We start from the raw sequence: 22,198 nt of genomic DNA on the forward strand, positions 1-22,198 counted from the left end.
AAAAAAAAAAAAAAAAAAAAAAAAAAAAAAAAAAAAAACACTCTCAGCAAATTAGGTATCAAAGGGAAGGTTCTTAACCTGATGAAGAGCATCTATTAAAAAATTTATAGCTAACATATTTAATGTTGAAAGACTGTATTCTTTATTGCTACATAACAAACTACCCCAAAGCTTAGTGGCCTAAAACAACAATTTTTTTTGGTCATAGTTTCTGTGGGATAGGAATTTAGAAATAACTTAGCTTGATGGTACTTCCTCAAGGTCTCTCATAAGGCTGCAGGCAGGGTATCCACGGGGGTTACAGTCATCTGAAGGCTTAACTGGCACCAACGAAGCTGATTGCAACCCCACTTTGCTCACACATGGCTATTGTCAGGACGCCTCAGTTCCGTGCTATGTAGGCCTCTCATAGGTGCTTGAATGTCTTCACAAGTCATCTAACTTCCCCCAGAGCAAGTAACCCAAGAAAGAAAGCAAGGAGGATACTATAATACCTTATATGTTCTAATTACATGTCACATACCATCTCCTCTGTCACATTCTATTGCTAAAAGCAAGTCAGTCAATAGAATTCACACTTAAAGGAAGGGGATATTGACTTACCATTTTGAAGGAAGTAGTACCAAAGAATGTATGGACTTTTCTTTAATATCACCACAAAGATTGAGTAGGATGTCTGTACTTATTACTCCAATTCAACATCATATTGGAAGTTATAGCCAGTGTAATATGTCAATAAAAAGAAATGAAAGATAAGTTGATGTAAAAGGGAGAATTCAAACTAACTCTACTAGAAGAAAACGTAACTGTCTACATAGAAAACCCTGAAAGAAACAACCAAAAAAACCTCACAAAATGAATAATTTAGTTTAGCAAGGTCACAGTATACAATGTTAATATTTTAAATATTGTATTTCTATCTACTAGCAATGAACAATTAAAATAAAAATGTTTAAGTACCATTTACATTAACACCAAAAAATAAAATAGTTACAAATCTAACAAGATATGTGTAGAATCTTTCTGTTGAAAACTGAAAACACTGATGAAGAAAAAAAAAAGAAAACCTAAAAAAGTGAAAACATGTATTGTGTTCATGAATTGGATGACTTAATATTATTAATATGCTAATTCATCCAAAATTAACCTACTGATTTAACACAATCCCATTAAAAATCTCATCAGAAATTTTGTAGATACTGACATACTGATTCTAAAATGTGCAAAAGATGTAGAAAATATTTTAGATGTAGCTAAAATATTTTTGAACAAGAATGAATAATGTTGGAAGACCCACATTACCTGATTTTGAGATTCGCTTTAACACTACACTAATCAAGACAGTACAGCGTTGGCAAAAGAATGGTCAAATCAATCAATTAGACAGAATTGAGAACCTAGAAATATACCCACACAAATATGATCAATTGCTTTTTGACAAAGGTGCAGAGGCAATTAAATGGTGATATAACAGTCTTTTTAACAAACGGCACTGAAACAATTGGGTATCTATATTCACAGTTATGAATTTCAACCTATGCCTCTCACCTTATACAAAAATTAACTCAAAATAGATCACTAACCTACATATAAAATATAAAACTTTTACAAGAAAGTATAAAATAAAGTTATTGTGACCTTGGGACCTTAGTTAGGCAAAGAGTTCTTAGACATGAACCAAAAGCACAGTACATAAAATAAAACAATTATGAATTGGATCTTATTCAAATTAAAACTTTTCTCTGTGAAAGACACTGCTAAGAAAATGAAAAAACAATTCACAGATTCAGGAGAAGGAAGTTTCTAAATTATATATCTGAAAACAATCTTGCATTGACAACATATAAAGAACTCTAAAAACTCAACAATAATAAAGCAAGCAAACCAATAAAAATTTAGCAGAAGATTTAAACAGACGCTTCAATAAAGGTGATAAACATATGGTAAAATAGATGCTCAACATCATTAGTCATTAGGGAAATGCAAAATAAAACAGTAATGAGATACTGCTACATACCTATTTGTGGAAATACTAGAGCTCTCATACATGGTTGGCAAGAAGCCAAAGTGGTACAGCCACTTCAGAAAATAGTTTGGCAATTTCTTATAGAGTTAAACACACACTTTCCAAATAACCGAGCAATCCCAGTCCAAGGCATTTACCAAAAGAAATGAAAATTTATTGTATTAGTTTTCTAGGGCTGTCATAACAAATTACCACAAACTTTGTGGCTTAAAACAACAGAAATTATTCTCTCACAGTTCTGGAAGCTGGAAGTCCAAAATCTAGGTATCAGCAGGGCTGCTCTTCTTCCAGAGACTGTTCTGTGATTCTGGTTTCTGGTAACCACAGACTTCCTTGGCTTGTGCCTCCTTGCCTCTGTCGTGTCACCATCTCCACATGTGTCTTCTGAGTGAATCTCTTGTAAGGATATGTCATTGGATTTAGGACACACCTGGATAATTCAGGATGATCTCATTTTAAGATTCTTAATTACATTAGCAAAGACCCTTTTTCCAAGTAAGGTAAAAACGTAGGTTCCAGTGATTAGGACATGGACACCTTTGGGGTGTCCTATTTAGCCCATTACATTCATCTTCACACAAAAATCTATCCGTGAATGTTTATAGCACCTCCATTCGTAAATTCCAAATGAGAAACAACTCAACTGTCCTTCTTTGGGTAAATTGATAAATCAACTGTGGCACAATGCAGGAATGTAATACTACACAGTAATAAAAAGAAGCAAGTTATTGATACATCCAGCAATATGGATCAATCTGAAATGCCTTATGCTGAGTAAAAGATAGACCAAAAAGCTACATGTATATGACATTCTTGGGAAGGCAAAACTATAGGGACAAAAAATAGAACAGTGGTGATCAGAGGCTGAGGGTGGAAGGAGTGATTAACTGCAAAGGGGAAACATGGAAGAATTCGGGGAAGGAATAGAACTGTTTTATATCTCCATGGTGGTGGTAATTGGATGACAATGTATTTTTTAAACTCATATAATGGTACATCACACAAAAATGAACTTCCCTATATGTAAATTTAAAATCACATGTTTACTATGAAATACTAGGGCTGGGACTTTGCAAACCAACTTTTCCTCTGTCAGTTGAACCCCTTTTAGGCTCTACTAATTAAGGGTCCTAAGAGGAGACGAGAGGCATCTGGAATAAGAAGAAACAGGTTCCTTCCAATTTCGACTTTTATTTCTGTTGGCATCACCCACAGATATGCTCTACCCTGGCAGTGAGGTTGTTTCCAGTTTTAAGTTTTGTTTTGTTTTTCCCTACTTCTAGAATCGCCTCAGAGATACCAGAGATAACCCCTCAGAGATACCAGCATCTGCCAGCTTCCCATCTTGATTGGTCTGAGAATCCTCCTGCAGGCTCTAGATCCTGCTTACCTCCCCTCTCCTCTTTATTCCCATAGACTCGAGGATGGTGGCCTCTTCCTGTGGTTTCTGTCTCTGAATTACTCTTCTCTTTCACTTTGTCACTACACTAATACTGATTTAGCCAATTCCTTTTATTAAATTATTTATGTTAAAATTACTGAGGTAGTTCCTGTTTCCCTGGCTAGAGACTGACTAATAGAAAGCCAGTGTTTCCTGTGCCCTACAAAGATTACTACATAATCTGTCTTCACCTTCATCTACTCTCTGGTCTCATCCCCTATTTCTTTTCCCCATCACTCACTCGAGATGCAACTGCTGATTCACAGGACATAACTGTTAAACCTAACCACAGGGATGCAGAATGTAGAACTCTTTATTGGACAAATAACTTAGTCTCTCCAACAAATAAACAACAAGGCAGAAAATGGATGAGGGAGGAACCTCTAATTTGTGAGAGCCTTAAATTAAAACTTATTATTAACCAGCAGCAATGTGAAGATTCAATCTGAGCCCTGGTTTCACATATATATAAATATATGTAAATTCTTCATCTTATCATTTATATTACATGATACATGGAGAATTTGAACCATGACTGATGTGTAATATTTAAAAATTTTAAAATTATTGTACATTTATTTTAGTTGTTAAATGAAATTGTGATTATATTTTAAAAGCCCTTCCCATTTGGAAATACATGATGAAATATTTATTTATGGATATACTGACATGATAATACACTGGAGGAAGGGATATAGATGATATACAGACATAACAACAGTAGCAACTGATCGTTTTCAAAGCCAACAAATATGGGTACAAAAATTCATTATATTATGTAAAGACTAGATTGTTTTTATGTTTAAAATTTGTTACGCATCTCCAAAATCTGAGGGTCTATTTTATCAGGCAGCTAGGCCAAAGAATGGCTCACAAGTCTCTGAAAAACATCAGGAGCCACTGTTGAAAGGCATATAGTGCAGTGATTTCCACTGTAAGCCCTGAAGCCCAATACCTGGGTCCACCACTATCTATCTGTGTGTGACCTTGGACTTCTCCCTGCCTCTGTTTCCTCAGAGGTGAACGGACATGAATAATAGCATCTACTTCATGGTTTTGTCATGAAGATTAAATGAATTCACATATATAAAGCACTGTTTTAAAATAATATCTGACCCATACATAGTAAGCACTCAAAAATATTTATTATCATCATCATCATCATTATTATTATTACATAGGAAATCAAATTGTAATGCATCACCAAGGTTTTGAAACAAATGTATCCAAAATATGCTTTTAATCTTGATGAAGTTCACAAATGGCACAATATTGGCATTTTCTTAAACAAATTATACAATCATATTCTTAGATAACAAGGCACAGCATCACCATTACCATGTGTCCTCAGAGACCACAACAGGCAGTGATTTCCTGCCCCCCTAAGGTTTGGTGGAGCTGCATAATCAACAGGATGGCTCTCAAAGAACCAGTTTGCTACCAGATAAGTCAATGAGAAATGCCATCACATTTACTGGACATAGAATTAAATATAAAAATGATGCACAATAAATATGGAATTAGCTTATTTTGCATTCAGTTTCATTCCTTTCAAGTGACAAAGGTGCTTTTTTTTTCAGTATCTTAGGAGGCAAACATGTATATCTTCCATGGGGCATTCTCACCAAGTTGTTGTCAACAGAAATTAATAGAAACCGTGAGTTCAGTTGCATGATAACCTGAGATGAGGGGAAAAAATGAAGAGGAGGGAGAAGAAGGGGAGGAGAAAGAAGAGGAAAAGGAAGAAGATGATAAAAGGAGAAAGAAAAGAAAAAAAAAGTAGAAGATAAGTCATGAATAATCACAATTATTACTGAAAAAAATACTAATTTACAGAAGTGCTTCTTTAAACAGCATTTATGAATTATGGATATGAGAGGTAAGCAGGCTTGTAAGGCAAATGAAGACTACAATAATTCAACTGCATCTATTAATCTTGGTAGTAGGTTATGATTACAGCTCATCCATCTGAATCTGTAGTCATGGGTTGAGCCCTTTCTGAAACCAGCCTAATTAATGAAGACTGGCCCTGGTTAAGGTTTGCAGACCTCTCCCTTTCTGAATCCAGCAAGCTTTTTTTTTTTTTCCTTCCATTTCCCTTCTCAGAAAAATGACACAGAATGCTAGGGCATTCTGACATCAAGCTAGGTTCCAGAAAGAACTCACTACCTCAGGAGGAAGAATGTAATTGGACAGAAGGAACCTAAAGAACCTACCAGAGCAGAGGTTTTCAAAATGTAGGTTTTAACTCCAAGTCCCTTCCCCCTCTCATCCCATAGCATAAGGGTAGTTACCTTTACCTTCTTCCTGGAGTCATTCATCTGCTCAGGCTTGAAGGTCCCTGCGGCGCCTGCCAAAGGCTTTGGAACCCACATTGGTGGGCACGAAGTTGCTCTTCACCATGCCCCCTGATCTGCTCAGCAAGCCTGCCAGCCGATGAGTCACACAGGTGGCAGTGTTGCAGGCTCTCTTCTGGGCAGCAGAGCTGATTTGCAAGATGGTGAAAGAAGAGAAGACCTGTGAGTGAAAAGCTGGGGGAGGAGCCCACCTCATGGGACCTTCGTAAAGAGAACTGCAACGCTTTGACACACCACCTAACAGTAAGTGTTTCTTGAAACTGCAATTATCAAAGCTGTTAGGGGAAATGGCCTGGCAGTCTTTGCCAGGAGCTCTGCCCAAAGACCATCATGAAAAGAAAGAAGAAAAAACAATTCCAAGCCATGGGGCACAGGCTGAAACCCTGCACTGACCATTCAAGGAAGAAGTGGGCGACAAAGCCCAGACCCACCCCAAGATACACAAGGAGTATATAGAGACCATACCCCAGCCACAGGCACCAACACTACCCCTTACCACAGGAAAATGAAATTCCCTAAAGTCTTCAGAAGAATCTCAGAGAACAGGGTTTGTAGCATCCTCTCCCAGAAGTACTTACCAGCTCCTTCACACACTGTTCTTGCTGCTTTAGGTGGGTCACAGAGATGACCCACCAAGCCCCATATCCAGCTACCCTGAAGTTAAGAACACTTCTGAGCATAGGCACTGGACACCCACAAGCCTTGGATGTGGACCAGAGCAACGAGCACCACAGCTCAGTTCATTTTAGAAAAATAGATTGATTCATCAAGTGCCAAGGCATTAGGGTGTGCTTATTTTACGATGGTACATTTAGAAGCAGAAATTGGATGGCTCTGTCATAACACCCTCTACAGTCTCAAGAAGCTTCCCTTATTTTCTCTTATCTCTAATGTGGTCAGTAAGTTCTGCTGTCTTCCCTTCCATCCTGAGGTCTTCAAAACATTCTCTGTCATAAGCAAAGCTACCAATACCAGCATGAAGACAAATCAGAGAGGAATCCACATGCATCAAGTTCATAAAGTGGAGCAAGAAGGGGAATCAGGAGAGGCGAGAGGAGTTCAGCTGCCATCAGGGGTACACTGAAGTGGGGTAGTGGTCCCTCTGCAAGCTGCTGGCTATGTCTCTATTCTTGCCAGGCATTTCAGGCCCGAAGTTGATGCCAGGGAACATATGAAAGTTGTTCAGGTACTGCAAGTATGTGCCCTGCAGACAGGCACTCAGATTACTACACTACTTAAATCTAGGACTGTTTAAGCTGCAAGGGAAGGACATAACAGACAGTACCATGCACTAGGGACTGTCCCCATGGGCAGTCACTCAGAAGGTTGGACCAGGCAGGGGACATGTCGAGTGGGATCAGGTGGGGCAGGCAGGAGGGCAGCTCACAAACACTCCATTAGGAGAGCTGAGAGGGTCAGTGGGTCAGGGCCGTGTAGAGAAGGGCTGAATGGGGAAGGATGATTTTTTCTGGAATTCACATGATATTCAGTCCCTCATGCTCAAGAGAGGTGGGTGAGATATTGGGTCTATCCCTGGCTTCACCCTTACCAGTCTTAACTCATCCAATGCTGGGAGATCTCCCAGTACTACAAGAGCAATTCCCACAGTGAACGATTCCACACCTCCCCATTCATTTCCTATCAGTTTTCAGAATTGAGTTTTTTCTATGTCTAGAAAAAGCTTCTACATCTATGTCCTAACAGCTTTCAGAAACGGAGCTTTTTATTGTGTCTAACCACAGTCCCTCCAGATGCACTAGGACCTCCGTCTCCCTTGGAACTTGAGAAAGGGAGCCCGCTGGACAAATCAGCTTGCTGGACTCCTGGACAGTGTGTTCTCTCCTGCCTCTTGGGATCTGCCTTCTTGGTATGCTGCGGGGAGAGGAGGCCCTGTACTGGGCGCTTGGGGAGCCTCACCTGTAGCCCCCTGTCTCCTGCTCCTGCTCCAGCTCACTGGCCTTCATCTGCACATAGTCCTGCAACAGTGCAGCCAGCAGGAGGCGCGCTTCCTCTTCACTGAGTGTGGCCGGGTCTGGGCTGCTCTCCAGGGCAGACCTGTGGAGGGGAAGCAAACTCATTGCAGGCTGTGAGCCACTGCCTGCCCCTCCCCAGGATAGGCAGCCAGGCTTCCTGATCTCTGCTTCTTCCCCTGGGGATGTGGCCACCGCGACTCCCAGCGGACAGGGCATGAAGCCAGAGTCCACCTGTGGGCACTGATTCACCAGGAGCCACGCGTGACTTCAGAGGCACAGAGCTGTCCGGTCCTAGGGGCAGTGGGAGCAGAAGGCGCCCCTGGCTCCAGGCTGTCTCACCTGAATGGCACCGCCTGGAGGCTGCCCGCCTGGTACAGGACCAAGATACTGAGAGCCAGGAAGGGGGAGAACTTCTGGAAACCCATGCCGCCTCTCTGTAAAGGAAGGATGACGTTACTACTGCACCATCACAGATCTAGGTTCCAGTCCTGCCTCTGCCACAACCGCCATGTGACCTCAGGCAAGTTACTTCACCTGCCTGAGCCTCTGTTCCCTTCATTTGCAGGAAGGGCTGCTGTGAATCTCAAGAGATACATTGCAGTGAGTTAATGGCTTAACAAAGCAGAAAAAGGTGTCCTAGGGGAAGGATGGAGAGAACAGATGAATTTTGGTTCTATTTTGTTGAAGGCCAGGCAGAAGCCACACGTGCCCGTGCACACAAACCCACACTTCTGCCCTAATTTATGCCGAAACCAGGCGTGGACGCATCTTGCTGTAGACCTGCTCTCCCCTTGCGCCTGTCTTCTCGCCTTCTCCTCTGCTAGGCTTCGCGCCAACGCATGCGAGGGGAAGGTGGGAAGGGTGGATTAGAAAGGAGCGCTCATCTCTCAGTCTTGGAACTGGGGAAATTTTTAACGTGCCAGGTACGGGTGTCTCAGGACTCGCCCGCAAAGCCAGCCCTCTACCGGAGCGCACTTTAGCAGCAGATGCTGGGCAGCAGCTCCGCGAGGTGAGCGCCCAGGGTTCTAGTCGGCTAACAACACTGCCTCAGATCCGGACCCGAATCCCGGGAAGGCTCACCAGGAGGCGCCTCAGAGGAAAGCTCAGAGTTCCGACCTCCCGGGGACGAAACAGGATCCTGAAGGACAAAGTCAGTGCGCTCCCGGACCCAACTCGGCAGAATTCTGCGCTCAGCCGGGCCCCAACGCCAGGATCGCAGACCCGCCTACCTCGGCTCGCCGCGCTTCCAGCGCCCACGCTGAGCCATGCGGATGCTTGGGCTCCTCTCGCACTGGTAGGAGAAAATGCCGGGACAACCCTAACCGCTCGCCTTCTCCACAGCCTGGAAGAGAACTAGGACCACCGCTGTAAGGTAGGACCAGATGGCGGCGGAGAGGCAGACAGGCAGATGGAGCAAACTGGGTGATGCAGCAAACTGGATGAATTAATCGAAGAAGCAGGTTATTAGAGTGAGCGGAATGGGGAATGGGAAGTTCCTCACCTGGAGACGAGTTTCAGGGCAGCGCGAGCGGCTGGTCGACCTCGGATGAACACCACGCCTGCTGTGCGCGCCTTCCCTGCGAACCCCCGCTCTTATTACAGAGATAGCGGGAGGGGGGTCCCCACCAGCCCCCGTGGCCAATCCAAAGTGTCCAGGACTAGCCAATCAAAGGACCGACCGAGCTCTGATTGCGTCATAGCTCGCACTGCCGGCGCTGGTACTCTGGAGCGCCGGCAGTCCGCCCCGCTGTCATTTTTTTCATTGAGGTCATTGCTTGGGAAGCTGGAGAGCCTGGGAGAGGACAGAGAACTTTCAACTAAGAGTCGGGGCAAGTCGAGGATAGTTTGGCGTCACCTACAATGAAGGGCCAGAGCTTCTCTCACCTCCTTGGCTCCTAAATTCCTGCCTCGCACTCCCTCCTGTCACGGCAATGAGGGACCCGAGTCCAGGCACCTGAACCCCCAACGAGGTTGATCAGTAGTCCTGGGTTCTAAAGGGACTACAGCTGAAAGAGCCCACCGCAGGGAAGGAGTGGTGGAGAAGAGAAAAGGGGAGGGAAAAGAGGAGGGAGGGGTCCTCAAAATTTGATCTCTTTGGACCACCTGGGGTGCTTCTCTGGCTATCCTCCGACCCCTTGAGCCCTGGCACCCTAGGCCCCAAAAGAAGGCTGTTTTGGTGCCAGTCTGGCAGCCAACCTTTCTCCACCTCACTCCTCTGGGATGGGCAGGAGGGGAAGAGAGGTTGGGGAGAGTGCTAAACTGACACTGTATCTCCAAATCCTCGACTGAGGGTCCAGCATCTCCCACCCCAAGCCAGGACCCTCCACTGCCGCGCCGAAGTTGGCTTATACAGGTGCCCTGCAATTCTGCCCCCTGTTTGCCAAGCTGCCTGGCGGAGATGGTCTATGCCTGGGTCTCTATCTGTCTTGCTCCACACCCCACTTCGCTGAAGCACCTGAGAGCTGAGCGCGCTGGGGTCCAGCTGCCACCCGCGGAGCGGAGCGGGTGCTGCAGCCCACAGGTCAGCCCAAGAATTTCCACACCCGTTCCACTCGCGACTGCAGACCAGCAGGTGCGCGCATTACCGCAGGATCCCCGCCACACGCTCTGCCTTCTGCATTCATAGACAGTCCAGCAGACAGCCAGCACTCACTGGAACAGACGCGCCCTCACCAGCCGCTCCCTAAAGGGCGAGCGGGCAGTAACCCAAACTAACCACACCCAGACCCGAAAGCAACCCTGTGTGTTTCTGTTTCCAAAAACAGGCGTGTTTTATGCAAACGGGGATACATACTGCCCCCTAAACACGCACACCGACACATGCACATCCACGCACACGAACTCAGCCTATCCGTTTTTTCTTAAGGAAAGCCGGATTCTGGGAGTCTGCGCTGCCAGCTCTTCTTGCTCCCGGGATTCAAGAGAAGATCTCAGCTTTGGCAGAATAGGCTAGCAGGGAGCTGGGGGTAGGGGCGGTGGCAAGAAAGAAAGGGGCGCCTCTCACCACAGCCCCCAGTACCGGGCCTCAGGTTCGCTCTTTGCTGCTTGGCAGTAGCGACCCTAAATAAGTCCGTCGGCGCCCCCTGCACTCCTGGAGAGAGCGTTAGGGAAACCTTACTGGAGGCTGCGGGGCAGGAAGCAAAGCCAGGGGCTAGCGGAACCCCTGCAGATGATGCTCACTGTTTCTGTGAGTCAGAAGGAAGTTCAGGGGATGTCTGTCTAGGGCCTCTGAGTCCTTTTCGTGTGGCAGGACCCAGCTGGTGGGACTAGGAAGGGTTGGCCTCCAGCACCGGTGCAAAGGAAACTCCAGGTAACACCCACGAAGAATCCGGACCGCGGACTCGGGTGACCCGCCCCGCCTGCAACTCAGATGCGCAGAGTGCACTGAGTCAGGGTGACCTGCAGTCCCCCGCTCCCCTGGGAGGGCAGCCAGAACTGTTCTAGAAGTAGCTCTGGCCTCTCACGAACTCGAAGTAAGGCAGGAGGACTTCCAGGACCTTTGTAGTACCACACCAGGAACTCCAGCTCTCTAAGGAGTATTTCTACGTATGCGAAGGTTCTCTATGTCTAGACTGTTGGACTCGCTTTTGTGTTTTTGGTTCTGCTTTGTTTTTTAATTTTTAATGTGTGTGGGTGCATACTAGGTGTATATATTTATGGGGTACACGAGATGTTTTGATACAAGCATGCACTGTAATAATCGCATCATGGAGAGTAGGGTATCTGTCCCCTCAAGCATGTATCCTTTGTGTTACAAACAATCCAGTTACACTGTTTTAGTTATTTTTAAATGAACAATTAAGTTATTATTGACTATAGTCACCCTGTTGTGCTAGCAAATGGTAGGTCTTATATATTCAATTTTTTTTTTTTTTTTTTTGTACCCTTTAACCATTCCCATCTCTACCATGAACACCCATTACCCTTCCCAGCCTCTGGTAACCATCTCTACTCTCTAGGTCCATGAGTTCAATTGTTTAGATTTTTAGATGTTGGGCTCACTTTTGGATGCAATGAGGGACAGCAAGGCTACCTTCACTTGGGAGCCTTTTTTTCCAAAGCCCTGCAATTCTAGGGGAGACTTCTGTGTCCCTGTCCCTGATTCCAGCCCAGATAAATGGCTGCTTAGTGGAAAGGCAAAGTTGGGAGGTGCTACCTGCATGAAGGCTGTGCCCTCTACCTTGCTTCTTTCTCGGCCACTACCACCCTCTCTGAGGTCTGGCAGAACTGGTAGCCCAGTAGTTCTGGGAAGCACCACTCTTCTCAGGGCGCTTGGGCCAGCCTGGTGGGAGAGGTCTGGAAGGCCCCAGACCTTGAAGCAGTGGGCTCCCCAGCCTGTCAATGTTATCAGTGGTGTGCAGGGCCCAGGAAGCAAGCTGGGAGCTCAAGAGGCGTCACAATTGGTGTTTGGCCTCCCAAGAAGCCCAAAAATATTACTTGAAGGGAAATTTGAACCTTTGGAACTGGGGCTCAAAAGCTGGCACTATCTCCAAAGACCAGATCTGTGTCACTAGGACTTTTCTGAAGTGTTGGGACAGACGGCCATACTGCCATTGTTGTGGCAAGTCAGGGACCCCGAACGGAGGGACCGGCTGAAGCCATGGCAGAAGAACATAAATTGTGAAGATTTCATGGACATTTATTAGTTCCCCAAATTAATACTTTTATAATTTCTTATGCCTGTCTTTACTGCAATCTCTGAATATAAATTGTAAAGATTTCATGGACATTTATCACTTCCCCAATCAATATTCTTGTGATTTCCTATGCCTGTCTTTACTTTAATCTCTTAATCCCATCATCTTAATAAGCTGAGGATGTATGTTGCCTCAGGACCCTGTGACGATTGCATTAACTGCACAAATTGTTCTTAAGCACATGTATTTAAACAATATGAAATCTGGGCACCTTGAAAAAAGAACAGGATAATAGCGATGTTCAGGGAACAAGGGAGATAACCATTAGGTCTGGCTGCCTGAGAGCCGAGTGGAACAGAGCCATATTTCTCTTCTTTCAAAAGCAAATAGGAGAAAGATTGCTGAATTCCTTTTCTCAGCAAGGAACAGCCCTGAGAAAGAGAATGCATTCCCAGGGGTAGGTCTCTAAAATGGCCACTCTGGGAATGTCTGTCTTTTACAGTTGCAGATGAGGGATGAAATAAGCCCCACTCTCCTGTAGCTCTCCCAGGCCTATTAGGATGAGAAAATTCCCACCTAGTAAAATTTTAGTTAGACCAGTTGTCTGCTGTCAAACCCTGTCTCCTGATATGATGTTATCAATGACAATGCGTGCCTGAAACTTCATTAGCAATTTTAATTTTGCCCCAGTCCTGTGATCTCACCCTGCCTCCATTTGCCTTATAATATTTTATTACCTTGTGAAGCATGTGATCTCTGTGACCCACACCCTATCTGTACACTCCCTCCCCTTTGAAAATCACTGATAAAAACTTGCTGGTTTTGCAGCTTGGGGGGCATCAGGGAACCTGCTGACATCAGAAGCCTCCCCTGGTTACCCAGCTTTAAAATTTCTCTGTCTTGTACTCTTTCCCTTTATTTCTCAGACCGGCCAACACTTAGGGAAATAGAAAAGAACCTATGTGAAATAACGTTGAATTATCAGGGGAGAGTTCCCCCAATATCTGGTGCACCAATGTGGTTTTTTCTTTTTCCCAAGTGCATGTGGGAACCAGATTCCCTTTGGTAGGTGCAGAGAAACGTCATTGGTTCACTGAAACGTTTGTTCGACTCCCTGACGACTGGTGAGTAGCCTGTGTATGGTCCAGGTTAACTATGGGTCACATGGAGTCTAAAAATTATACTTCTCTCTTCTATATTAAACTCCAGTTAAAACAGGGAAGGGTTGAGTGCCCATGGAAAATATGGTCACTCTATTCAGGGCAGTGGGAAAATACTGTCCTTGGTTTCCTGAAAAAGGAACTTTCATGTGCGTCGGTGTGAAGAGACCACCAAACAGGCTTTGTGTGAGCAACAAGGCTGTTTATTTCACCTGAGTGCAGGCAGACTGAGTCCAAAAAGAGAGTCAGCAAGGGAGATAGGTGTGCGGCCGTTTTATAGGATTTGGATAGGTAAAGGAAAATTACAGTCAAAGGAGGTTGTCCTGGTGGGCGGGGTGGGGGTCACAAGGTCCTCAGTGGGGGAGCTTTTGAGCCAGGATGAACCAGGAAAAGGAATTTCACAAAGTAATGCCATCAGTTAAGGCAGGAACAGGCCATTTTCACTTCTTTTGTGGTGGAATATCATCAGTTAAGGCAGGAACCGGCCGTCTGGATGTGTACGTGCAGGTCACAGGGGATATGATGGCTTAGCTTTGGCTCATATGCCTGACAAAACTGTGTATGTAAAAGTGTGGGATCTTGTTGGTACTTTCCAGGAACTCGTCTCAACAGAGAATTATGTTCCCATCACTGTTTGGGGTGATTGGGCCTTGGTTCATGCCATCCTAATACCTCCTCAACCTTCCTCTCCCACATGACCACCATCATCTGATCAGCCTCTCCCTTTGTCTACTCCTCCCCCATTTAACGATACTGAGACTTCAATATCTAACTCCAGTGACTTGGGCTTAACGTTACCCCCTACTGATCTTACTTCTTTTCAGGAAGAGCCAGTACTTGAAGCTCCCACGGCCAGGACTCACACAGCCCAGGACCATAGATATGCTAATTCTTCTCTCTTCAAGCCTCTGGTGTCAGCTAATGGCTCCAGGATCAAACTACAATTTACCTATAATTCTCCAGGCCCTCCCCCATCTACTACAGCCCTTCACCCTCCTGTCGTTTTGGTTCCTCAACCAGTCACTTTGCCATCCACCCAGCCGCTTCTCTGTACCCTTCTTCACACACGGACGCCAGTAATCTTCTGCCTCTTCTGCTCCTTCAATGCCCCTTTCTCACACTCTCATTCCAGTCTGCATCATTATGTACCTTGCAATCTTACCTTTTTAAAAGAATTTAAGGATGCTTATACTCGGTATGGTCCTACTTCTTCTTATGTTAAAATGGTATTACACATTTTTGTATGGAGGTCACTTTGCCTCCTTTAGACTAGGACCTTTTGGCAAAAAGCTGTTCTAACCCCATCTCAGCCTGGTGGGCAGAGGAGGTCCGTCTGCAGGCTCAGCTAAATTGGACTAGTGGCATTCTAATTACTCAGGCTCAGCTAACAGGCTCTGAGCTTTCTCTGATACTTATGCCCAATTAGGCTTTGATGCTCTTACCACAAAACAAGTAACAAAGGTGTGTATGAGAGCTTGCAATAAATGACGTGCCCCAGGCCAAGCTCCTGTTTCTTTTACTACTGTAAAACAAGCTCAATTGCTTTTACTACCTAATATCATTTTAAACAAAGGAGATAAGACACGTGGCCCTGGGATAGGCTCTGGAGAAAGCTACTTATTGGATTAATGTAATTTCTAAACAATGGCCCATCTGCACCATACATATTCAAGTAAAAAAGTTTGAGGGCCTAATAGATACTGGGGCTAAAATTAATATTCCACGTAATTCTTATAGTGCTCCCAGTCAGCATATGATGGAAAACATGGGGTTTGTTCCTGGACTCGGTCTCGGTCCAAAACATGACGGGATTACTAAGACCCTCCCAGTTACTATAAAAGAAAATAGGGCTGATTTAGGTTATCGTTTTTAATGGCGGCCAATGCCACACCTCCTGATCCTATCCCTTTACAATGGAAATCTGACACACCCGTTTGGATTCAGCAGTGGCCGCTTGGCCACTTTCTAAAGAAAAACTGGATGCTTTAACTCACTTGGTTTCTGAAGAGTTACAACTTGGAAATGTGGAACCTTCTCTTTCCCCCTGGAATTCTCCTGTGTTTCTAGTAAAAAAGAAATCAGGCAAGTGGCAGATGGTAACCAATTTCAGGGCCATTAACCCTGTAAGTAAACCTATGGGGGCTGTCCAACACAGAATGCTTGCCCCTGCTTTAATACCTAAAAATCGGCCTCTCATACTTACTGATCTTAAAGATTTTTTTTCATATTCCTTTACATAAATCGGATTGTGAAAAATTTGCTTTTGCTGTACCATCTGTCAATAATCAGGAGCCTGCAGCTCATTATCAATGGAAAGGGCTTCCTCAGGGAAAGCTGAATACCCGACAATCTGCCAGTTTTATGTTGGACAAGTGCTTTCACCAGTTCGAGCCCGATTTCCCCAGGCCTATATTCTTCATTATATTGCTGATATTTTAATTGCTACCCCCACTGATAAAGAATTAATTGACTGTTATCAAATTTTGAGCCACCATGTTACAGAGGCTGGATTACACATCACTAAGGATAAAAATTCAACAGACCACTCCTGTTCAATACTTAGGAATGGTGGTCAATAGACAATGTATTCAACCTCAAAAAGTTCAAATTAGGAGAGATTCTTTGAAAACTTTAAATGATTTCCAAAAACTTTTAGGTAGCATTAATTATTTAAGACCTACTTTAGGCATTCCGACCTATGCGTTGTCTAACTTGTTTTCTACGCTGCAGGGAGATTCCAATCTCCGAAGTCCCAGGACTTTGACCCCTGAGGCTTCACAAGAACTGGAAATCATAGAGGAAAGAACCTAAACCACCCAGTTATCTAGAGTGCAGCCATATCAGCCTTTTCAGCTTCTAGTTTTTGCTTCACTGCATTCCCCTACTGGGCTAATAGTTCAACATAATGATTTAGTAGACTGGTGTTTTCTTCCTCATTCTGTGTCAAAAACTTTGTCTGTTTATCTGGACCAAATGGCCATTTTAATTGGACAGACACGGTGTAGAATACTTAAAATTTCCGGATTTGATCCGAATTTAAACGTAGTTCCTTTAAATCAGCTCAAAGTTCAAGCCGCCTTTCAACATTCCGCACTGTGGCAAATTCAGTTGATTAATGTATTGGCATTATTGACAATTGTTACCCAAAAAACAAATTGTTTGATTTTATAAAAATGACTTCTTGGGTGGTCCCTCAATTGACCAAAGATCAGCCCATTCCTGAGGCTGTTACAGTGTTCACTGATGGCTCCAGCAATGTAAATGCTGGTTATGTAGGTCCTACAAACAAGCTTATTTCTACCCCTTATACCTCTGCTCAAAAGGCAGAGTTAATTGCTGTCATTACTGCCTTACAGAATTTCCCCAAACCTTTAAATATTGTCTCTGATTCTACTTAACGTGGGAAAGAGGATATGCTTGTGTTTCACCAGGAGATCATCAAACGAAAACCACAGAGAAAAGATGTCCGTGTCAGAGACCGCCCTCAGACGTGGTGAGATCTGTGCCAACTCCTCAGAAGCTGGCACGCCAAATCACAATGCGTCTGATTCAATCCTCCATGATGACAACGGAGACCCATCTAACTAATCCCACTTCTAATTACCTTTTCTCCTTACAAACCTAAAATCTCACCATTTCTGTTAGCCTAAAATAACACCCCCCTGTTCTTCTCTTCCTCCTACAACACTTAATGTAGCCTACAATAGGTTTTATTTAATGATTCTCCTCCTTATACTTTCTGTCTCACCAGTTTCCTCTCACACTGATTTACCTGCTACACAAAATTATTCTTATTGGACTTATGTGCCTTTTCCTCCACTTATTTGGCCTCTCACCTGGATGGATGCTCCTGCGGAAATCTACACTAACAATAGTGTGTGGATGCCTGGAGCTACAAATGACCGTTGCCCCGCTCAACCAGGAGAAAAAGGCACTGCATTTAATATTACCATGAGTTATAAATAACCCCCTCTGTGCCTCAGACATCCACCTGGTTATATCCATCTAGAAACTCAAGTCTGGGCTGCTTGTCTTCCAGAGAGATCAGCTACAGAGGAACCAGGACATTTGGTCTCCAGCCTCTCCCTTTCTCCTTTAAAACACATGAAAGGGGGAGTAATGGGAGATACCCCATACTTTCAATATAAACCTGCAGGGAAACCATGCCCTAAAAATTTTGAGGGCCCATCTAAAACCTTAGTTTGGGAAGATTTTGTTAACTCACATGCAGTAATATTAAAAAATGACTCATATGGTTTAGTAATAGACTGGGCACCAAAGAGCTATTTAAAAAACAATTGCTCCTCTGGCAGAAGAGAATGCCTGGAGGCTACTTATTTTATTTCTCATCGGGAGAACGAGAATCATCATTCTACTTTGCACAGGAGGTTCAGCTCATTCTTTCCCTTAAAATGGGAAGATGAAGGCATTACCCCTGCACCACCACCCCCCCGCCCCAAGGCCTCGTATTATACTCCCCATTCTGAGCCCAGAATACCCAGAACTTTAGAAATTGGCTATTACCATGTCAGGACTACAAGTATGGGAAGGGGAAACTATTCTGTCTGTTGTCCCCGATACTGTCCCTCTCCCTCAGTATCAACGTAGATCCAGATATTCCGTTTTACTTACCTCCAACCTGACTGTTCCCATATAGAGTTGTATTAAGCCTCCTCACATGCTGTTAGTGGGAAAATAAAATTTGGACGAACAATCAAACTGTCCAATGCATTAATTGTCATTTATACACTTGTATTAACTCCCATTTTGACTCCAGGAAAAGTGTAATGTTGATTCAAGCTCGAGAAGGAATCTGGATTCCAATAACTTTGCCCAGACCTTGGGAATCCTCCCCCTCAATACAATTAATTAATGAAGTGTTACAGCAAATTATAAAAAGATCTAAGAGATTTGTTTTCACTTTAATCGCTGTGATAATGGATCTAATTACAGTCACTACACTGGCCACCACTGCCGGAATGGCGTTACACCAATCTATTCAAACGACTCATTTTGATAATGATTGGTGAGCCAATTCCACCCAAATGTGGAATTCTCAATAAGGCATTGATCAAAAATTGGCTAATCAAATTAATGATTTAAGACTGTCTGTTATTTGGGGTGGAGATCAGCTGGTAAGTCTCAAACATCGCCATGTAAATGCAGTATAATTGGAATATTTTGGATTTCTGTATCATCTCATATTCCTATAATGAGATTGATCATTCATGGGAAATGGTCAAAGGACACCTTCTAGGTAGGGAAGATAATTTGTCGTTGGACATAACTAAATTAAAGAAACAAATTTTTGAAGTCTCTCAAGCTTATTTATCCATTGTACCTGGAGCTGAGGCATTAGATCAGGTGGCAGAAAATCTTTCTGGATTAAACCACACAACTTGGATTAAGTCTATTGGGGGCTCAACTGTAGTAAATTTTGGAATTATGTTTCTCCGTTTAATTGGCTTGTCTTTAGTTGCCAGACCAGTCAAAGAATCCTGCATCAAAATCTAGAGAACAAACAAGCCTTCATCGCCATGGCACATATATGTAAAAAGAAAAGGAGAAATGTTGTGGGAAATCAGGGACCCCAAACAGAGGGACCAGCTGAAGCCATGGCAGAAGAACATAAATTGTGAAGATTTCATGGACATTTATTAGTTCCCCAAATTGATACTTTATAATTTCTTATGCCTGTCTTTACTGCAATCTCTGAACATAAATTGTGAAGATTTCGTGGACATTTATCCCTTCCCCAATCAATACTCTTGTGATTTCCTATGCCTGTCTTTAACTCTTAATCCCATCATCTTCGTAAGCTGAGGATGTATGTCTGAGGACCCTGTGATGATTACGTTAACTGCACAAATTGTTCATAAGCATGTGTGTTTAAACAATTTGAAATTTGGGCACCTTGAAAAAAGAACAGGATAACAGCGATGTTCAGGGAACAAGGGAGATAACCATTAGGTTTGGCTGCCTGAGAGCCAGGTAGAACAGAGCCATATTTCTCTTCTTTCAAAAGCAAATAGGAGAAAGATTGCTGAATTCCTTTTCTCAGCGAGGAATAGCCCTGAGAAAGAGAATGCATTCCCAGGGTTAGGTCTCTGGGAATGTCTGTCTTTTACAGTTGCAGATGAGGGATGAAATAAGCCCCAGTCTCCCGTAGTGCTGCCAGGCCTATTAGGATGAGGAAATTCCTGCCTAGTAAAATTTTAGTCAGACCAGTTGTCTGCTGTCAAACCCTGTCTCCTGATATGATGTTATCAACAACAATGCTGCCTAAAACTTCATTAACAATTTTAATTTTGCCCCGGTCCTGTGATCTTGCCCTGCCTCCATTTGTGTTGTAATATTTTATTACCTTGTGACGCATGTGATCTCTGTGACCCACACCCTACACTCCCTCCCCTTTGAAAATCACTGATAAAAACTTGCTGGTTTTGCAGCTTGGGGGGCATCAGGGAACCTGCCGACATCTGATGTCTTCTCCGGATACCCAGCTTTAAAATTTCTGTTTTGTACTCTTTCCCTTTATTTCTCAGACCGGCTGACAATTAGGGGAATAGAAAAGAACCTATGTGAAATAACGTTGAATTATCGGGGGCAGGTTCCCCCGATATGCCATAGCATGGCACAATTTCTGGACTAGGCCCTCTGCTTCACAGTGACACATTGGGTGGCCCTTAACCCAGCACCCAGCTCCTGCCTGGGGCGGATTATGTGGTAGTTTCTATTAAGGCCACCAAGACTGGGATCCCTGCGTGCTGCTCTGCAAAGAGTGCTTACCAGACACCAAGGGAAGTTTAACAACCTAAACACAAACATACCCCGTTAGTCAAGTTTATTGTCTTCTTGAATGTCTCCAGGGGAGTAGCTATTTTAGCTTTGCGCACCCAGGATTATTTGACCTAGTCTTGTTCCTCCACTAGCGTCTTTGCACTGTGTTTGCCACATAATAGGTTCCTGCAAATGCTCAATGAGGCGGAAAGAGCAAGGCAGTGAATGAATGAACAATTCATGGGTTCATTACCCTAAAAGTCAGACAATAAGTTCACCCAAGTTAAATTGAGATGTAGACACAATTTAGATCTGTTAGATGGAAGGGAAGATTGTTCATCCAAAGACGCACCTCTTTTTATTTTAATAAAAGTTATCAGTGTCTTGGTGAAATCTTTCTGGAATCAAATGTGAGAGGAAGTACTGAGGGCTTTATCTCTTCAGGAGTCTGCCAGTTTGCAAAACAAAACAAGGCAGTTTTCCTCAGTCCATCTTTGTATGATATTAGTGAGTGAATGGGAGGAAAAGTTAATAAAATTATTTTTTAAATTGAAAAAAATTGTATCTTGATTTCCCTGGAACTGTTCTGAGGCTCAAGGCCTCTACAACCAACCAAACTACCATAAAGATTTATAGACAATAGTTTCCTAGGAATCTCTAGCTATTAAATTGTGTCTTAAATATTTTGATACTGTTTAAATAAACTTATAGTATTACTTATAAAGTAGGAAAATGGTGTTCTTAACATTTTGGGAACATATTCCATGTACTATAGTTTTGAAGTTTATTTTTATTTGTTTGGCTTACTTTCTGTTTTCTTTACAAATTTATTAGAAGAAGTGTTTCTTAGGAGAAAGTTTCATTCATTCAACATGCATTTATTGAGGACCTACTATGTGCCAGGCATTGTTCTACGCACTGGGATTCACAGTGAACAAAACAAAAACTCCTGCCTTCCCTGTGCTTATGTTTCAGTAATGCACTTACTTAACAAGAATCCTTGTATATTACCCCTCCCTGCAAATAGAACACATACTACCCTCATCACCTGCTGTCAGTGTAGTAACATCAACTATTTGTTTCTCAAAAATATATTCAGGGTTTACATTATTAAGACTATATACATATTATTCTTAGCTGAGACACATTGTGTACTTTGATTACATTTCCTTGCATATATGTTTTATTCTGAGTTAGTAACTCCCTCTCTTTTCATCTGCGTAATTATCTTCCTGCCCATCACTTGTTTATCCCTCTTCCTGGAACCTATTTTTTCCTGATACATGGTTTACTCTCTCACTTTGGAGGAGCATATTTGCCATTATATGATTCGTAGCTTTTCCGGGAAGAATTCTAGGTTGGAAATCATTTTCACTCAAAATTTTGAAAGTATTTTCTGCTGTCTTTTATTTCCAGCATCACTGTTGAGAAACCCATTTTATCTTTTCTTTTGTTGTTGTTGTTGTTGTTGTTATAAGATCTATCTATCTCGAGGGGGCGGAGCAAGATGGCCCAATAGGAACAGCTCCAGTCTCCAACTCCCAGCGCGAGCGACACAGAAGACCGGTGATTTCTGCATTTTCAACTGAGACTCCACCTCTGGGGGCAGGGCTCAGCTAAAAAACAACAGGGGAAACAGCAGAGGCCTGAGCAGACGCGAACGACTCTGTCTGACAGCTTTGAAGAGAGCAGTGGATCTCCCAACACGGAGGTTGAGATCTGAGAACAGACAGACTGCCTGCTCAAGTGGGTCACTGACCACTGAGTAGCCTAACTGGGAGACATCCCCCACTAGGGGCAGTCTGACACCCCACACCTCACAGG

At 43.5% G+C, this 22,198-nt stretch overlaps 1 protein-coding gene across 2 annotated transcripts; it reads right to left on the minus strand.

Annotated features, from left to right (window-relative positions):
- Nucleotides 1-4,595: 4,595 nt before the first annotated feature.
- CALCB (calcitonin related polypeptide beta) lies at nucleotides 4,596-9,391 on the minus strand. Of its 2 annotated transcripts, none has more exons than XM_017881540.1 (5): nucleotides 9,299-9,391; nucleotides 8,137-8,231; nucleotides 7,742-7,879; nucleotides 5,768-5,952; nucleotides 4,596-5,146 (listed from the first exon to the last, which is right to left on the minus strand). In XM_017881540.1, exons 2-4 carry the CDS (start codon nucleotides 8,220-8,222, stop codon nucleotides 5,793-5,795), a joined length of 384 nt encoding a protein of 127 aa, XP_017737029.1. In that variant the 5' UTR covers nucleotides 8,223-8,231; nucleotides 9,299-9,391; the 3' UTR covers nucleotides 4,596-5,146; nucleotides 5,768-5,792. The 2 variants fall into 2 exon arrangements, with proteins under 2 accessions (XP_017737029.1, XP_017737030.1); XM_017881541.1 differs by having other exon boundaries at nucleotides 4,598-5,146; nucleotides 5,762-5,952; nucleotides 9,299-9,369.
- Nucleotides 9,392-22,198: the final 12,807 nt, after the last annotated feature.

This window comes from Rhinopithecus bieti, unplaced genomic scaffold, assembly GCF_001698545.2.
Source record: "Rhinopithecus bieti isolate Rb0 unplaced genomic scaffold, ASM169854v2 scaffold_11944, whole genome shotgun sequence".
Lineage (NCBI taxonomy): Eukaryota > Metazoa > Chordata > Mammalia > Primates > Cercopithecidae > Rhinopithecus > Rhinopithecus bieti.

Coding starts and splice junctions, on each gene's coding strand:
- CALCB (XM_017881540.1), bottom strand. CDS start 8,222: ATGGGTTTCCAGAAGTTCTCCCCCTTCCTGGCTCTCAGTATCTTGGTC. Junction 7,880..8,136: donor CTCCAGGCGGTGCCATTCAG/GTGAGACAGCCT, acceptor TCCCCTCCACAG/GTCTGCCCTGGAGAGCAGCC. Junction 5,953..7,741: donor CAGGAGACAGGGGGCTACAG/GTGAGGCTCCCC, acceptor CTTGCAAATCAG/CTCTGCTGCCCAGAAGAGAG.